The sequence below is a fragment of the Linepithema humile genome, chromosome 5, assembly GCF_040581485.1.
Source record: "Linepithema humile isolate Giens D197 chromosome 5, Lhum_UNIL_v1.0, whole genome shotgun sequence".
Taxonomy (NCBI): Eukaryota; Metazoa; Arthropoda; class Insecta; order Hymenoptera; family Formicidae; genus Linepithema; species Linepithema humile.
The window spans coordinates 12,285,358-12,300,855 of record NC_090132.1 but is presented as its reverse complement, the minus strand read 5'-3'; the positions used below and the strand labels follow the sequence as shown (position 1 = coordinate 12,300,855).

General features: G+C 33.2%; 2 protein-coding genes across 2 annotated transcripts; both read right to left on the bottom strand.

Moving 5' to 3' along the window:
• Positions 1-1,625: 1,625 nt before the first annotated feature.
• Positions 1,626-4,242, bottom strand: LOC137000267 (uncharacterized). Its single transcript, XM_067356399.1, has one exon. It carries the CDS (start codon positions 4,026-4,028, stop codon positions 2,250-2,252), a length of 1,779 nt encoding a protein of 592 aa, XP_067212500.1. The 5' UTR covers positions 4,029-4,242; the 3' UTR covers positions 1,626-2,249.
• Positions 4,243-9,776: 5,534 nt separating this feature from the next.
• LOC137000269 (uncharacterized) lies at positions 9,777-11,789 on the bottom strand. Its single transcript, XM_067356400.1, has 4 exons — positions 11,242-11,789; positions 10,855-11,181; positions 10,698-10,769; positions 9,777-10,628 (listed from the first exon to the last, which is right to left on the bottom strand). The coding sequence occupies exons 1-4, from the start codon at positions 11,261-11,263 to the stop codon at positions 10,552-10,554; spliced, it is 498 nt and encodes a 165-aa protein (XP_067212501.1). The 5' UTR covers positions 11,264-11,789; the 3' UTR covers positions 9,777-10,551.
• Between the last annotated feature and the right edge of the window lie 3,709 nt (positions 11,790-15,498).

The window sequence follows — 15,498 nt, the reverse complement described above, 5'->3', positions numbered from 1 at the left end:
CGCCTAAAAGTAACTAGAACTAAGTTACTAGATAAATTTATAAGTTATTAATAAATAAAATATTGTACAATTTATCGATAAAATAAAAATATAATACTTGTGTACACGGATTTAGCAAACAACCAGCAAACATTTTAATCGCAATATTCATGAAATCACAAAATAAAAATCCAAACAATGGCGATTATACTTGGTGGTTAAACTTGATTTTAATTTCAATTTTTTGCCAAAAATAATAAATATGCAAACAAAATAAAAAAACATACAAAAATCAGCAAATGACTAGCAGTTGAATAGCGTTTTCCAAATTATTGAAAATTATTGAATTATTAAAAATTATTGAATTATTGTTAGTAGTATTTGTCCATTTCTTTATGCATTTGCCTATGGACCAATCAATTTCCTTATGCATATGTTTATGCGACTATGCAAGTTTGTTTGAATAGATCCCTAGATTGCAGAGATCACAATGTAAAATGTAATTATTGAAGAAGAAGAAAAGAACAGAAATCGTTTTCCAAGTGCTTAAATTTCTTACGGTACGTCTTAATTTTATATTATATAAATATTCCAGTTATACAATAGCGTCAAGATCTTTTTGTTTTCTTGAGCTTTTCTATTCTGTTTTTGTTTACAAGTAATTTTGTTAAATCAATTAAAGGTTATTGTATATACATTATATGGTTATGTTCCGTAATTTGCTGCCAGTATTGAAAATCTATAATATATAACGTGAACTATAGATCTTCAAAATACTGGTAGTGGATTACAGAATGCAGCCTATATATAACCTTTTAACTAATTTAATAAAAACATTGTAAACATAATAGAACAAAAAAAATTTAATAGAACAAAAAGATGTAAAAATCTTGCACATTATTATATAACTAAAAATGTATATTTTAAGAAACAATTAACAGATAAACAGGAAACATTTTTATACATATTATATTTTATACATTTATATTTTTTTATTTATAGTACATTTTTTATACTTGCAATACAAAAATGGAAATAATATCTGGGAAAAGAAAGGGCAGTTATTTGTATATATATGAAGGATATACATATAATATTGATAAAAGATACAATTACATATATCGTTGTGCGAAAAGACGTACTACAGCATGCAAAGGTGTGCTAATTAAAGAAAATGAAAAGTTTATTTTAGATTGTAAACATAATCATTCAAGTGAGCCTTATATAGCTGATATTTTAAATTTAAAGAAAGAAATGATTCAAATGTGCAAAGAAACCACTATAACAAACAAAGAAATATTTGATACTGTTTCTCGAAAAAATCCAAAAGCTGCAGCTTTTATTTCATATAATGCTATGAAAAATCAGTTATCAAAAGAAAAAATCAAAATGCGTCCTTCATTACCTTCGAATGTGTATGAGCTTGACAATTTGCTTCAAAGTTATGAACCTACAAAAAATATTTATAAAGGTGTTACGTCTGGTCACTAGGCGTGTGTAGAGAATTCTGTAATATCGACTATTAGCGCGAAATTTGAAATGTCTCCTTATTTTTTAGTCACCCTGCATTTACCGGGTTTACTAGGGATACAGGAGGTAACAATCTATCGTATGAAAAGGATATGAATAAAATCAAATAAAATAGATTAAATTAGCTTACCTAATTTTAATTAGGAACAAAGCCTTATAGATACGTCTTAATAATGCAGATATTACACTGCTAAATATAAACCAAATAACTCAGTGTTTTCAACTGAACAATGCAGAGAAAAATAGTATGTAGAACTTAATATAACCTAACAGTGAGTCTGCTGGAAGAGAACTGTCTCACGAGCGATGATGTACGTTGGTCCTCTTGTGGTGGGGAGTAGGCCCTCGAGAGTATCGCATAGATTTTTAATCGTCACATCGGCTTCTTGATACGTTGGAATATCGTTTGGCTGGAAGTTGATATGCAGCTCGTTTTCGTTTATAGAAGATAGCCGACGGATAAAATGGGTGTCTGGTAACCTTTGCTTATTTTATTCTTATCTCTTCACTTATTTGTTCAATGCATTGTTCAATTATGCAGTATTCTTATAGCTATAGTATAATTAATATTTTTATAACTAATAATACAGTTAACACTAATCATAACTTCAATCTTGTTCTTTGGATGAATTTTAGATGGACTTGTACAGATCTCTTTAATAATGTTCTGTTTTTTGAATTTTACCATTGTCGGAACATCACACCACCCCCCTTAAGTAACAAATACCGATAGTACTTTACTAAGGGATTTGTTCACTTCCATCTAATTTAGCCCGTAAATCTCGAAACGAATAGACTATGGATACTGCTTGTGTAAGTTGTGCGTGTGTTTCTGTTGGTTGTGCATTTATTATCGTTGGCGTATTGTGTGTGGTTTCATTCGCAGCGCTCTCGTTTACATGTGTTTCTTGCTTTGGTTCTGATTGATTCTGTTTTTTGTTAGCGAGATATAATAACAAGTGTGTGAAAGAGCTCCAAATAGCTGCTAGTAAATGCAGACTACATCCGTATGCTGCATGTAGTGCATAACCATGAATGAGAGTATCGAATATTATTTTGATTAACCTGATTATTATAAATATTCCAAATATTCCGGCCGTTGCAGCGCCAAAAGTAGTAAATCCGTTCCATATTTTTGACAAAGTATTATTGTAAATTTTATTCAAGGAATTTTCATCTAACAAATTTTGTAAAGAAACGGTATCGGAAGGGATTGATTGTCCTGTAAAGCCTCGAGCAATGGTATGTAAAACAGCGCTTTTTTCAGCGGGGAACATAATATGATCTCTTAATTCTTCTAAGTCTTGTTGAGAATAAATACCGCTAGTAGCCAAAGATTTGGGTGCCAAGTATTTCCAAGAGAGTTTTGTTAATGGTTTAATTTCCTGTGGCGGTGTTGTCATAGCAGGTGTTGGGTTTAGCTGTATCCAGTTTTCGTCAATATTGTAAAGTATTGGAAGAAGGGAGTTGCAGTCTCTAAGTGTATGATGTTTAGTAATGATTCGTGATTTTGGAGTCATGTATAATGAGGTGTTTTTAAAAGTGATCGGTAGTTCTGTATGACAAGTGTTTGATTTTCGGACAGTTACTTCAATAGGTATACATTTAATTACATGGATCGCCTCTCCAGCTGTGACTGCCATATAGCCAAGCATCTTCATAAGCCTGAATGCAAACTCATCAGGTAATATTGTTGCTAAAGACAAGGTATTTTGAATTACCTGTTTCTCCAGTTCACATTTTTGCAATATTATGTCCTGGTAAAGAGAGGTTATCTGATTTCTGATATGCCTCTCCACATACACAAATTTTGAGTTTACATAGGTGAACATGTCCAAATTTGTTACGGCAGTCTTTGACATTGTCTTAAAGATGTTTCCTTTCTCAGTCTCGAAGATGAACAGTTTGGGATGTTCTGTTCCAAGTAATGTGTATCCGCAAGTAGTATGTTTACGTGTTTGTGTAAGAGCAAAAGTCGTGTCCTGTGTCTCTAAAGTGAATATAATAGTGTGTTGTGCGCCTAACAACCCTTGAAACTTGGTAGCAGTCCCTTCAAATAAAACATCATATGCTTCAAACCCGCAAGCTGTTATTGGCATGCTTTGCCAAAACGTATATCCATCATCCGAGTCTACACAGGTTTCTTCGCTCAAATCGCAAATTGTGCCAGATTTTAGTATTATTTTTCCTGCGTTTAGTTTTACTGATACATAAGCGGTTTTTAACAATATTTTTACTGTGGCTTGAACTATTACATCATCCCAGGTACCGTAATAGTCTGAGTATTGAACGCCCTTACAAGTTCCGTCTACTTTTATCTTTCCTGCGATAGTGACACTACGATAGTAAGTATTATTAGGTTTTAATCCGTCTATAATGTCTGATTCTCCTATCCTGAGAAGCCCTTCCCTATGCATTTGAACGCATCTACTGCGTGATGTTTCTTGTAAGTAATTGGCGTATCCATTATGCACAGCCGCAATATGAGAGTGCATGCCGCAGTGGTATATGGTTTGCATGATCTCAACTTTACATTGTATAACTTCGGTGTGTGTGTAGCTGGCTAATTGTAGTAATTGTATATATGAAGTCGTAGTTATCGGTGTGTCTATATTCAAATCGCATTCACCTGATCTTAGTAAAGAAATTGTGGTTACGTTGAGGTAGGTTCCTCCGCAATCGTATGCAATAATGGCATTCGTACCAGAGAGCAAGGTTGAAGTCAGTAGGATGGCGAAACTTGCTTGTGAGTAAAATATTTTAATTAATACAATGAATTGGTAACAATTAATAATTAATGATTTTAAATGGTTAACTAATGATATCATTATAACGCGTTTCTATATTCTTATTATACGTAGATCCGGGAATCTGGGCTGTGTTTACAACTTAAGTCATGATTAATTATCACTTTCCTTCATCCCGGTTCAATTGTATGCGCAGATTTGGATAACTTTAGTTTATTAACATGTACCACGCGATGTTTTCCTTTAAAGTTAATTCTTACATTGTTCATAGGTAACATTTCAATGATCTCGTAGGGTCCCGAATATTGATCAGAAAATTTGCCCTTCATGAGTTCTTTTAATAAATAAACCTTATCATTAATCTTGAATTTTTGGACATTTACTTTTTGATCGTAATATTTTTTACTTTTTTCTTTTGATTTTATTAGATTTCCTCTGGCTATTTCTTGAGATAATTTTAAAGTATTAAAAAGGTTGGTCAAGTAACCTTGATAAGGTAATTCCATATATTCTTCTAAAATAGTGGTAGAGGAAGGTACCCTAGGGATATGTCCAAAGACCAAAGCGTATGGTGTATAGTTAGTTCCTTCATGCACAGAGGTGTTATAAGCAAACATAGCTGTCATTAAATGTTCGTCCCATTCATTATTATTGTTAGTATACATTTTTAAGTATTCTGTTAACACGTGGTGTGATCTTTCGATCGAACCATTCGACTGAGGATGGTAAGCGGTGGTACGGCACTGTCTAATTTTGAAATGTGAAGCGATTGCTTTCATTAAAGAAGTAAAAAAGGTAGGAGCCTGATCGGTTAATAATGCTCGCGGGGCCCCATAGATGCAAATAAAATTTTTTACAAATGCTTCAGCTATTGAAATAGAATCTGCCCTCATCAAGGGTGAGGCTACTGAATATTTTGTTAAAAGATCCTGTATGGTTAGTATGTATGAATTATTATTTTGTGTAGTAGGCAAAGGACCCATAATATCCATTGAAATCTTATCGAATGCGGCTCCCGGAGTGTCGGTTATCAACATGGGCTGTTTAGTCTTAACTCTGGTTAATTTTTTGATTTGGCAATTTCGGCAATTTTGAATATAGGTTTGTATGTTCTGTTTCATTGTAGGCCAATAAAAATTCTGACGGAGTCTATTATAAGTTTTATTCACGCCTTTATGCCCCCCTACTTTGGTTGCATGTTTCTCATATATTAAATTTTCCCTCTCGTTTATCTCAGGAAAACGTATCAAGGATTTGCAGATTGTTAATGTTATTGGCTGATCGAGTAAAAATCTTTTTAAATTTCTATACACAAAAACCCATGGTATGTTGTCATAAAAGTCTGTTTGTGCTATATTAACAAAGGTTATTTGTAGTTCTTGAATTACGTCAGTTAAAGATCTCATGCAATTTATTATTTCGTCACGTTCAATTTGGATGTGTTTATTTGCTTTGACCGCGAGGGCTATTAAAATTTTGTTACCTATGTCGGTTACGCGGGCTTTCCCGATAGATAGATTACTATATTGTGGAAGTTTATTTGCTTTTTGATAGTCCTTAGAACCCTTATCGAAAGGTGTACCGTCTAAATTTACAAAAATGATATGATTATCTTTCTGCATTAACAAAGAGTCGCGAGTCTCTCTTATCCTTAAAAGTTGTTCATCGTCATCATCATCAACGGAGTCGGGTTCCGTACTTGTCGATTGCTCATCATCCGAGTTCATTTCAATGTCTGAGTGTGGAAGATCAGAAGGGAACGACGGGAGTTCGTTAATGGTTATTGGATATATCGGTAAGGCATTTTCCATTGGATTTTCTATAGCTAAAGAAGCTAAAGAAGATGTTTGGTTAGTAATTGGTAATAGAGCAGTATTATCGTATTTAGAAGCTATAGGAGGCCTAGAAGATTGTATAGCAGTTTGATGAAAAGAAAGCAATTCATTTAAAGGAAATATCATAGCATTTGGCGGGTTTCTGGATAAAGCATCAGCGACAGTATTAGTTTTCCCTTTTTTATAATTTATCTCAAACTCATACTCGGATAGTTTTAACCTCCATTTCCATAGCTGAGAGCTTGGGTCCTTTATGGAATGCAGCCAAACCAAAGGTTTGTGGTCCGTTAGGATTGTAAAATGCCGTCCGTATAAATAGTGCCTGAAGTAGGTTACACAATAGACAATTGCAAGGCACTCCTTTTCTATAGTCGAGTAATTCCTCTCCGCGCTGTTTAAGATTCTGGAAGTGTATGTTATCGGCAGATCTTTTCCAATGGATCCTTGACTTAACACACCACCAATGGCATATCCACAAGCATCTACTGTGAGGATAAAAGATTTGTTAAAATTTGGGTATTGGAGAATAGGTTTTTTACAAAGTTCGTCTCGTAAGATAGTGAAAGCCTTTTCCTGTAAGGGAGTCCATGTAAAAGGTATATCTTTTTTTAATAAATCGGTTAAAGGTTTGGCAAGTTTCGAGAAATCTTTAATAAACCTACGGTAGTACCCAGCTAGGCCCAAGAACTGTTTTATATTTTTCTGATTTTTTGGTATAGGAAAGTTTTTTACTGCTATGATTTTGTCTGGATCTGGTTTAACCCCCATTGAACTGATCACATGGCCTAAATATACAACTTCGTGTCTCAAAAATTGGCATTTCTCGGGTTGAAGCTGTAAGTTAGCTTCTCTTAGTCTTTGCATTAATTTTTCAATTTTTATTCTATGTTCCTCCAAGGATCTGGCATACACAACAATATCGTCTAGATAGACAAATACTTCGTTTCCTTGTAAACCCACCAGCACACTGTCCATAAGTCTTTGGAACGTGGCTGGTGCGTTTTTTAGACCGAATGGCATTCTTAAATATTCGTAATGCCCATACGGGGTGGAAAACGCTGTCTTAGCTCTGTCATTCGGATTCATCGGAATTTGATGAAAGCCCTGTGCTAGATCAAATATGGAAAAATATTTAGCACTTCCTAACTGATCCAAGATCTCTACTATATTTGGAAGGGGGTATGCATCCCCGATAGTTTTTTCATTTAACTTCCTAAAGTCAATTACCATTCTCCATTTTTTTTCTTTTTCTCCGATCGATTTCTTAGGCACAATCCAAAGAGGTGCATTATATGGGGAAGAGGAAGGTTGAATAACGTTATCTTTCAGTAATTTTTTCACTTGTTTATCTATTTCTTCTTTATGGACTGGCGGGTATCTATATTGTTTAACATGAATAGGAATGTCGTCAGTGGTAGGAATGGAATGACTGGTGATATTAGAAAATTTTAATTTATCTCCTGGTAAGAAAAAGCAGTCTATATTCTTTTCTAATGTTGTTTCTACATGTCTCCTCTCTTCTTCATTTAAATGACTCAAGTTTGTTAGATTTTTTAATTTATTATAACGGTGTTCAATTGCTGGAATTGTATCTTCAATGTTTGATTTATTGAAATAGCAAAGCGCAGTGGAATTAGTAGGCTTAGTGAGGTCACTTAATTCAGTGGATTCAGAGAAATCAGTGGAGTTAGTAGAATTGACACAGTCAATTAAATTGGTAGAATAGTAATCTATCAAGTGCATGGGCTTCAGTATTATTGTGTAGTCACGCTCAGTGACGTTATATACTTTTAAATACCCTTTGCCTTGTGAATTAGTAACAAGTGCCTCACCAAGATATAATCCTTTAACGGGTTCACAACGCGGTACGTATCCTTCCGTTCTTTCAGGATTAGTAATATTAAAAGAGACTGGTAACACAGTTCGGGCTGGTACTATTATTTTCTCTTCGTTATAAAATGGAATTGACATGTTTCCAATAATCAAACTTTCTTTATCGTAATTTAGGATAGCATTATTATTTTTTAAAAATTCAGAGCCAAGAATTCCATCGCTCGGGATGGGTACTTCATCCTGCACTACGTAAAACTTTGTTATCTTACCGGCTACTGCAAAAATTACGGCTCCCTGTGTTTCAACAGGAACCTTAGTAATGCCTCTTAAAATTAATCTATCATCTAAATCTATGGGAGTGTTTCTTAAGATTTTAGACTTAATCATATTTATGGCAGAACCTGAATCAATCATAAATTTGCAATATCCTTGTAAATTTTTACAAGTTAGTATTATTTTTGGCAAAAAAGTGGCTGCCTCGGGTTTGCCACTATTATTGTTGCATCCGGAATAAATTTTGAGACCTGATTATTTGCGTCAGAATTATTCATCCTTCGTTTATTATTGGTTCTGCCTGTACACTTATCGGATGCGCTGTAACATGAGCCGTATCCCGGGCCGCGCTCGCTATCGGGCGGCTTTCTAAGTTTTCCGGATTCTGTACAGAGTTTCGGTATGCTAGCTTTTTGCAGTTTGATATGTTATGCCCCGGAAATTTACAGTATCGACACACATCAGGAGAATTTGGACCTGGTACACCCGGAATTAGTGGTCTAATCCAAGGGCGCGGAATCAGTGTGTTAGGATTTTTCAAAATTGACTTTGGTGGTTCAGCGTGCGGTGATTCTATATTTTGTATGTCAGAGCGTAGTAAAGGAGCAGTTTTCTGCGAAGATTGACGTTCGCGTAATTTTTCTACTTCTAAATTATTTGAAATTTTGACGGCCCACTCAATGGCTACATCTAAATCGGTTATTTGCCGGTGTTCCATACGAGTTATCAAGAGACACGGTAGTGTCTCGCGCCAAGTTCACGCGCAGCGCAAGACCGACCGTGTATCTTTACGCGAGCACATGAGCTGATAGGAGTCGAGATTTTCATATCTCAATAATGCGTGGACCGATCGAATTTATAATAGGCTCAATCGATAGAGCACATGCGATATACATGATAAAAGTATCTTTACTTTTTTTGTACATGCTTTCTAAAAAAATATATTAATTGCCAAAGTCGAAATATGCCGAAATCTATGTAAGTCTTGGTCGTCGTCGTCGTCGTCGTCGTCTGTTCGTCATCCTTCTCTAATATATAAGTTTGTCCTTTGCCAACTAGAAGCATCAAAATGCGACATGGTTGTCCTTTTCTACAGCCCGCGAAATGTCGATTCCCGCATAAGAGCGTCTTTTTTCTTTCCTTTCTTTTTCTAAAAAATGTCTGTCCTTTTCCAACATGGCGGCGCTCAGACCTGTCAGCTCGCAGCTTTGATGATACTAATCACATTGATATAATTAATATCGGTCGTAAAATGTATACATAACGTGTTGTGGAGACCAATAGAGATAGTGTATATTATCAAAATAATAGTATGCTTTATAAAAAAATTTTTTCTCGTCTTGAAGTGCAGAAGTGTATATTTCTCGTCTTGAAGTGCAGAAGTGTAGCAAGACACATGCTGACAACACTCTTAGGCCGGTATTTAAGAAAACTCTTAGGCCGGTATTATTTAAGAAAAACGGTAAGAAATTTCATATTTTAATATTCTTTTCAGTACATATTAAAAAATACATATACATTTTTCAATATTCTTTTCAGAATAAAAATTTTGCAGCGGCAGCAACAACGACAGCAATGTCAGCAGGGAAAACAATTTATATACGAGTGCTACGTAAGTTATTTAAAATTAAAAAAAGCATCCTGAAATGAAAAAAATTACTAATTATATTTGTTTTGTTACAGCACCACGATGGAATCGACGAAGAGAAGGCCGCGGTGGAGGTCGCGGTGGAAACAGAACGTTCCACCTCCACTTTTAATATTAATATTAAATATATTTTGTAAAAAAAAATACATATTTTGTATTTTATTTAAATAAAATGTTAATGTATTTATATATATAAATAAATACCATGTAGTATTATATCTCCTGATTTACTATTATCCTCAAATAGATAGAGTATAGTGTAAATCCTGAAATAGATAGAGTCGTGTAAAGACGTTTAATTTTTAATATAATATTCAATCTAAGAGACGTTTACATATATTTATTTTATAAATACCACAAATTAAACAATTAAGATAAACGTCTCTTAGATTGAATATTATATTAAAAATTAAACGTCTTTACACGACTCTATCTATTTCAGGATTTACACTACTCTATCTATTTCAGGATAATATCCTGAAATAGATAGAGCCGTGCACAGACGTTTTTAGTAAATATCACAAATTAAATTTAGTAAATACCACAAATTAAACAATTAAGATAAACGTCTCTTAGATTGAATATTCTCTATCTATTTCAGGATAATAGTAAATCAGGAGATATAATACTACATGGTATTTATTTATATATATATATATAAATACATTAACATTTTATTTAATATGTATTTTTTTTATATTTAATATTAAAAGTGGAGGTGGAACGTTTTGTTTCCACCGCGATCTCCACCGCGGCCTCCTCTTCGTCGATTCCATCGTGGTGCTGTAACAAAACAAATATAATTAGTAATTTTTTTCATTTCAAGATGCTTTTTTTAATTAAATAACTTACGTAGCACTCGTGTAAATTGTCCTCCCTGCTGCCACTGCTGTCGTTGTTGCTGCCGCTGCCAAATTTTTATTTCTGAAAAGAATATTGAAATATGTAATTTATGTTAATTTATGTTAATATGTATAAAATAACCGTTTATAATGTATGTTAATCTTACCATTTATAATGTATGGTGGTAAGTTGGATAAGTTGGATAAGTTCGATTCCAAAAGCGATAATGAGGGTTGGTGTGGTGACGGTAGCGGCGGCGGAAGCGGATCCGAAGGCGGCGGCGGCGGATCCAAAGGCGGTGGCCCCGGTGGCAGCGGCGGTGGCCCCGGTGGCAACGGCGGTTCCAGTGGCAATAGCGGTGGTCCCGATGGCAACGGTGTATTAGTAAACTGTTGTTTGAAAGCCTTCAGTTCTTCTCGCAATGCAGCGATTGCTACAGCATCAGAAATTGCTGCATTGGGAGAAGTATTTTCTTTTTCTGTTTCGCTCATTTCTGTAATCATATTTTTTTTTTATTACATTAATTCTATATTATATTATACTAATTACTTACTTTTTTCTGGCTCTGCGGACATTTTGTGTCATCTGTCAGAGTCGACAGCCATAGAGTCGCATTTATAAATGACTTACAAACTGTGCTACGAGAAGTGGAAATGCTGCATTGTGATTTGTCAGCTGTCATTATAAACGCGATTGGTTACGGAAAACACCAATTGAATACTTTTGAGGCGTAGCACAGTTTGTAAGTCACACTGGAACCGCCGTTGCCACCGGGGCCACCGCCGCTGCCACCGGGGCCACCGCCTTTGGATCCGCCGCCGCCGCCTTCGGATCCGCTTCCGCCGCCGCTACCGTCACCACACCAACCCTCATTATCGCTTTTGGAATCGAACTTATCTAACTTATCCAACTTACCACCATACATTATAAATGGTAAGATTAACATACATTATAAACGGTTATTTTATACATATTAACATAAATTAACATAAATTACATATTTCAATATTCTTTTCAGAAATAAAAATTTGGCAGCGGCAGCAACAACGACAGCAGTGGCAGCAGGGAGGACAATTTACACGAGTGCTACGTAAGTTATTTAATTAAAAAAAGCATCTTGAAATGAAAAAAATTACTAATTATATTTGTTTTGTTACAGCACCACGATGGAATCGACGAAGAGAAGGCCGCGGTGGAGGTCGCGGTGGAAACAAAACGTTCCACCTCCACTTTTAATATTAAATACAAAAAAAATACATATTAAATAAAATGTTAATGTATTTATATATATATATATATATAAATAAATACCATGTAGTATTATATCTCCTGATTTACTATTATCCTGAAATAGATAGAGTATAGTGTAAATCCTGAAATAGATAGAGTCGTGTAAAGACGTTTAATTTTTAATATAATATTCAATCTAAGAGACGTTTATCTTAATTGTTTAATTTGTGGTATTTATAAAATAAATATATGTAAACGTCTCTTAGATTGAATATTATATTAAAAATTAAACGTCTTTACACGACTCTATCTATTTCAGGATTTACACTACTTTATCTATTTCAGGATAATATCCTGAAATAGATAGAGCCGTGCACAGACGTTTGATTAGTAAATACCACAAATTAAACAATTAAGATAAACGTCTCTTACATTGAATATTATATTAAAAATTAAACGTCTTTACACGACTCTATCTATTTCAGGATTTACACTATACTCTATTTCAGGTTAATAGTAAACAGGAGATAATACTACATGGTATTTATTTATATATATATAAATACATTAACATTTTATTTAAATAAAATACAAAATATGTATTTTTTTTTACAAAATATGTATTTTTTTTGTATTTAATATTAATATTGAAAGTGAAGGTGGAACGTTCGGTTTCCACCGCGACCTCCACAGCGGCCTTCTCTTCGTCGATTCCATCGTGGTGCTGTAACAAAACGAATAATTACTTATTTTTCATGTTTTTAATAATGCATTATATTATACTAATTACTTACTTTTTTTTGGTTCTGCGGACATTTTGTGTCATCTGTCTATCAGAGTCGACAGCCATAGTCATATTTATAAATGACTTACAAACTGCGCTACGCCTCAAAAGTATTTAATTGGTGTTTTCCGTAAGCCAATCTTGTTTATGATAGCTAACAAATCACAATGCAGCATTTCCACTTCTCGTAGCACAGTTTGTAAGTCATTTATAAATGTGACTCTATGGCTGTCGACTGACAGATGTTTGTGTTTACAGTGAAGCGGTGGAAATATTTATGGTGTTTTTGTATTAAAAACTGCATCAGTATATTACTTAAGGTATGTTTCCGTTGTTTATTTATAATAATATATATCCGAAAATATTGCTTCACATATTACAATATGGTCGTGATAGTGATGATATGGTCTATGTGAACAATATTTACTATAAATACTATGTAGTATTATCCTGACATATATCTATCACGATAATATTTATAGTATATATTAACATTTTAAAGTATTTAATATTTAATTCAACATTTATCGTGTTAAATACAAACTATATATGTCATTTATTGGAGAAACAGAGAAAGACAGTGAGAGAGAGAGAGAGAGAGAGAGAGAGAGAGAGAGAGACAGAGAGACAGAGAGACAGAGAGAAAGGGAGACAGACAGACAGAGAGAAAGGGAGCCAATTAGAGGAAACGAGGAAGAAGGAAACTTATTAAATAGGTAATACAAAATTGTATAATTACTGTAACATTAAAAATTGAAATAAAAGATTGTATAGCCATCATTACTTTATTAAATGTTTATTTTGTTTCTTGGATTTCCAGAGAAGTTTTTTTGTTTCTTAGATTCCGGAGGAGTTTAGGTGTAAGTATATATTTTTTTTTATATAAGAGCTGCTGTGCGCTTACAAAAAAGAAGGGTTGCTGTGCACCTTATAAAAAGTATTACTGCGCTGTGCGCTTATAGAAAGAAGGGTTGCTGTGCACCTTCAAGAGTGACTGCTGTGCGTCTTTAAACACTTGTTATAAAAAGAAGAGTTGCTGTGCACCTGTAAAAAGCAATTGCTGTGCTCTTGCAAATAATAATCTAAAATATATATTTAATTAAAAGATAAAAATATTTATAATGGAAAAACAAATAACGCTGTCGTCTGATCAAAAACGTATTATTGCTCAAGGCGAATGGTTAAATGATATACATATGAAGCATTTTGCACATCTTTTAAAAACTTGTTCAGATTATAGACCTGTGCAAACACAAAAATTGTATTCTCTTGATACAATACAATGTGCATCAGAATATAAAAAACATATACAGATATTATTTAGTTCGTCAGGTCTAAACGCATTAGATGGACATTGGATATGTAACTATTATGACAAAAAAAATTTATTTATTTATGATTCGTTTAATAATAAAAAGTTGCACAGAGATTATGAACAATTTTTAAGACGATTATTTCCAACTTATCCTTTTGAAAAACGACCTATCAAATTTCCAGCTGTGCAATGTCAACCAAATAGTAATGATTGCGGTGTTTTCGCTATAGCTTTTGCAATTTCGTTACTATTCAATATTAAACCAGAAAAAGTTAAGTATGATCATAGCTTAATGCGTTCACATTTGATAAAAATTTTTGAATCTAATGTAATCGAACATTTTCCTCAAGATCCAAAATATGGTGTTCAAAAAGTACTTTCATTGGCATTAATAAAAGCAAAAGAAGCTGAAACAACTCGTAAGCGTATGATACATCAAAATAAAACAAATGAAAAGAAATTAAATCAATTGAAACAGTATAATCGTCCTTGTAAATTAAAGAAATTAAATAATGATTTGTTAAAAATGCAAAAAAACATAGCAGATTTAGACAAAATTGCAGATCTAACATTAATTATTAATAATCGTATTGATCAAGTTTATAAAAAAGATTATAAAGAGAATGAAGGACGTATACAGGTGTATTTAGAAAATGATATGCAAAATGAAAGATATCGAGATCAAATGATTATAAAAACTGAGAGAAAAATAGTTTTGTCATCCGAACAAAAAAATATTATTGTTCAAGGTGAATGGCTAACAGATTTGCATATAAAACATTTTAATCATCTTTTAGAAAGATGTTCTAATTATAGACCTGTCGAAACATTGCTATTACAATGTCTTGATGAAATACAACCTATACCTGACAATAATGAACATATACAGATATTATATAGTTCGTCAGGTCCTGGCGCATTAGATGGCCATTGGGTATGCAGTTATTATGATGCACAAAACTTATTTATTTATGATTCATTGAATAAAAAGAAGTTGCATAAAAATCATGAACAATTTTTAAGACGATTATTTCCGATTTATTCTTTTGATCAACGGCCTGTCCGATTTCCTACTGTGCAGCAACAACCAAACGGTAATGATTGTGGTGTTTTTTCAATAGCTTTTGCAACTTCATTACTATTTAATATCAAGCCTGATACAGTAAAGTATGATCATAGCTTAATGCGTTCACATTTAGTAAAAATTTTGGAATCTAATGTAATAGAGTATTTTCCTCAAGATTTAATATATGGAGTTATTCAAAAAGTATCTCCGTTAGCAATAATAAAACCAAAAAAAGTAGCTCCTTTACGTACAATAGGACAAAATAAAATAGAACAAAAATCAAATACATTAAAGAACAATTTTGTTGATCAAATTAATAACAAGGATAACCAAGAGATAATAAATATAGATGATAATATTACATTGACTAACAATTTTGTTGATAACAAAGAAAGTTGCAAAAAGGAAAATCAAG

What these genes read in the sequence shown, in the direction of transcription:
- LOC137000269 (XM_067356400.1), bottom strand. Translation starts at nt 11,263, where the DNA reads ATGTCCGCAGAGCCAGAAAAAA. An exon ending in ACCACCATACATTATAAATG is followed by an intron (nt 10,770 to 10,854) that starts GTAAGATTAACA and finishes TATTCTTTTCAG; the next exon opens with AAATAAAAATTTGGCAGCGG. An exon ending in ACAATTTACACGAGTGCTAC is followed by an intron (nt 10,629 to 10,697) that starts GTAAGTTATTTA and finishes GTTTTGTTACAG; the next exon opens with CACCACGATGGAATCGACGA.
- LOC137000267 (XM_067356399.1), bottom strand. Translation starts at nt 4,028, where the DNA reads ATGCAAACCATATACCACTGCGGCATGCACTCTCATATTGCGGCTGTG.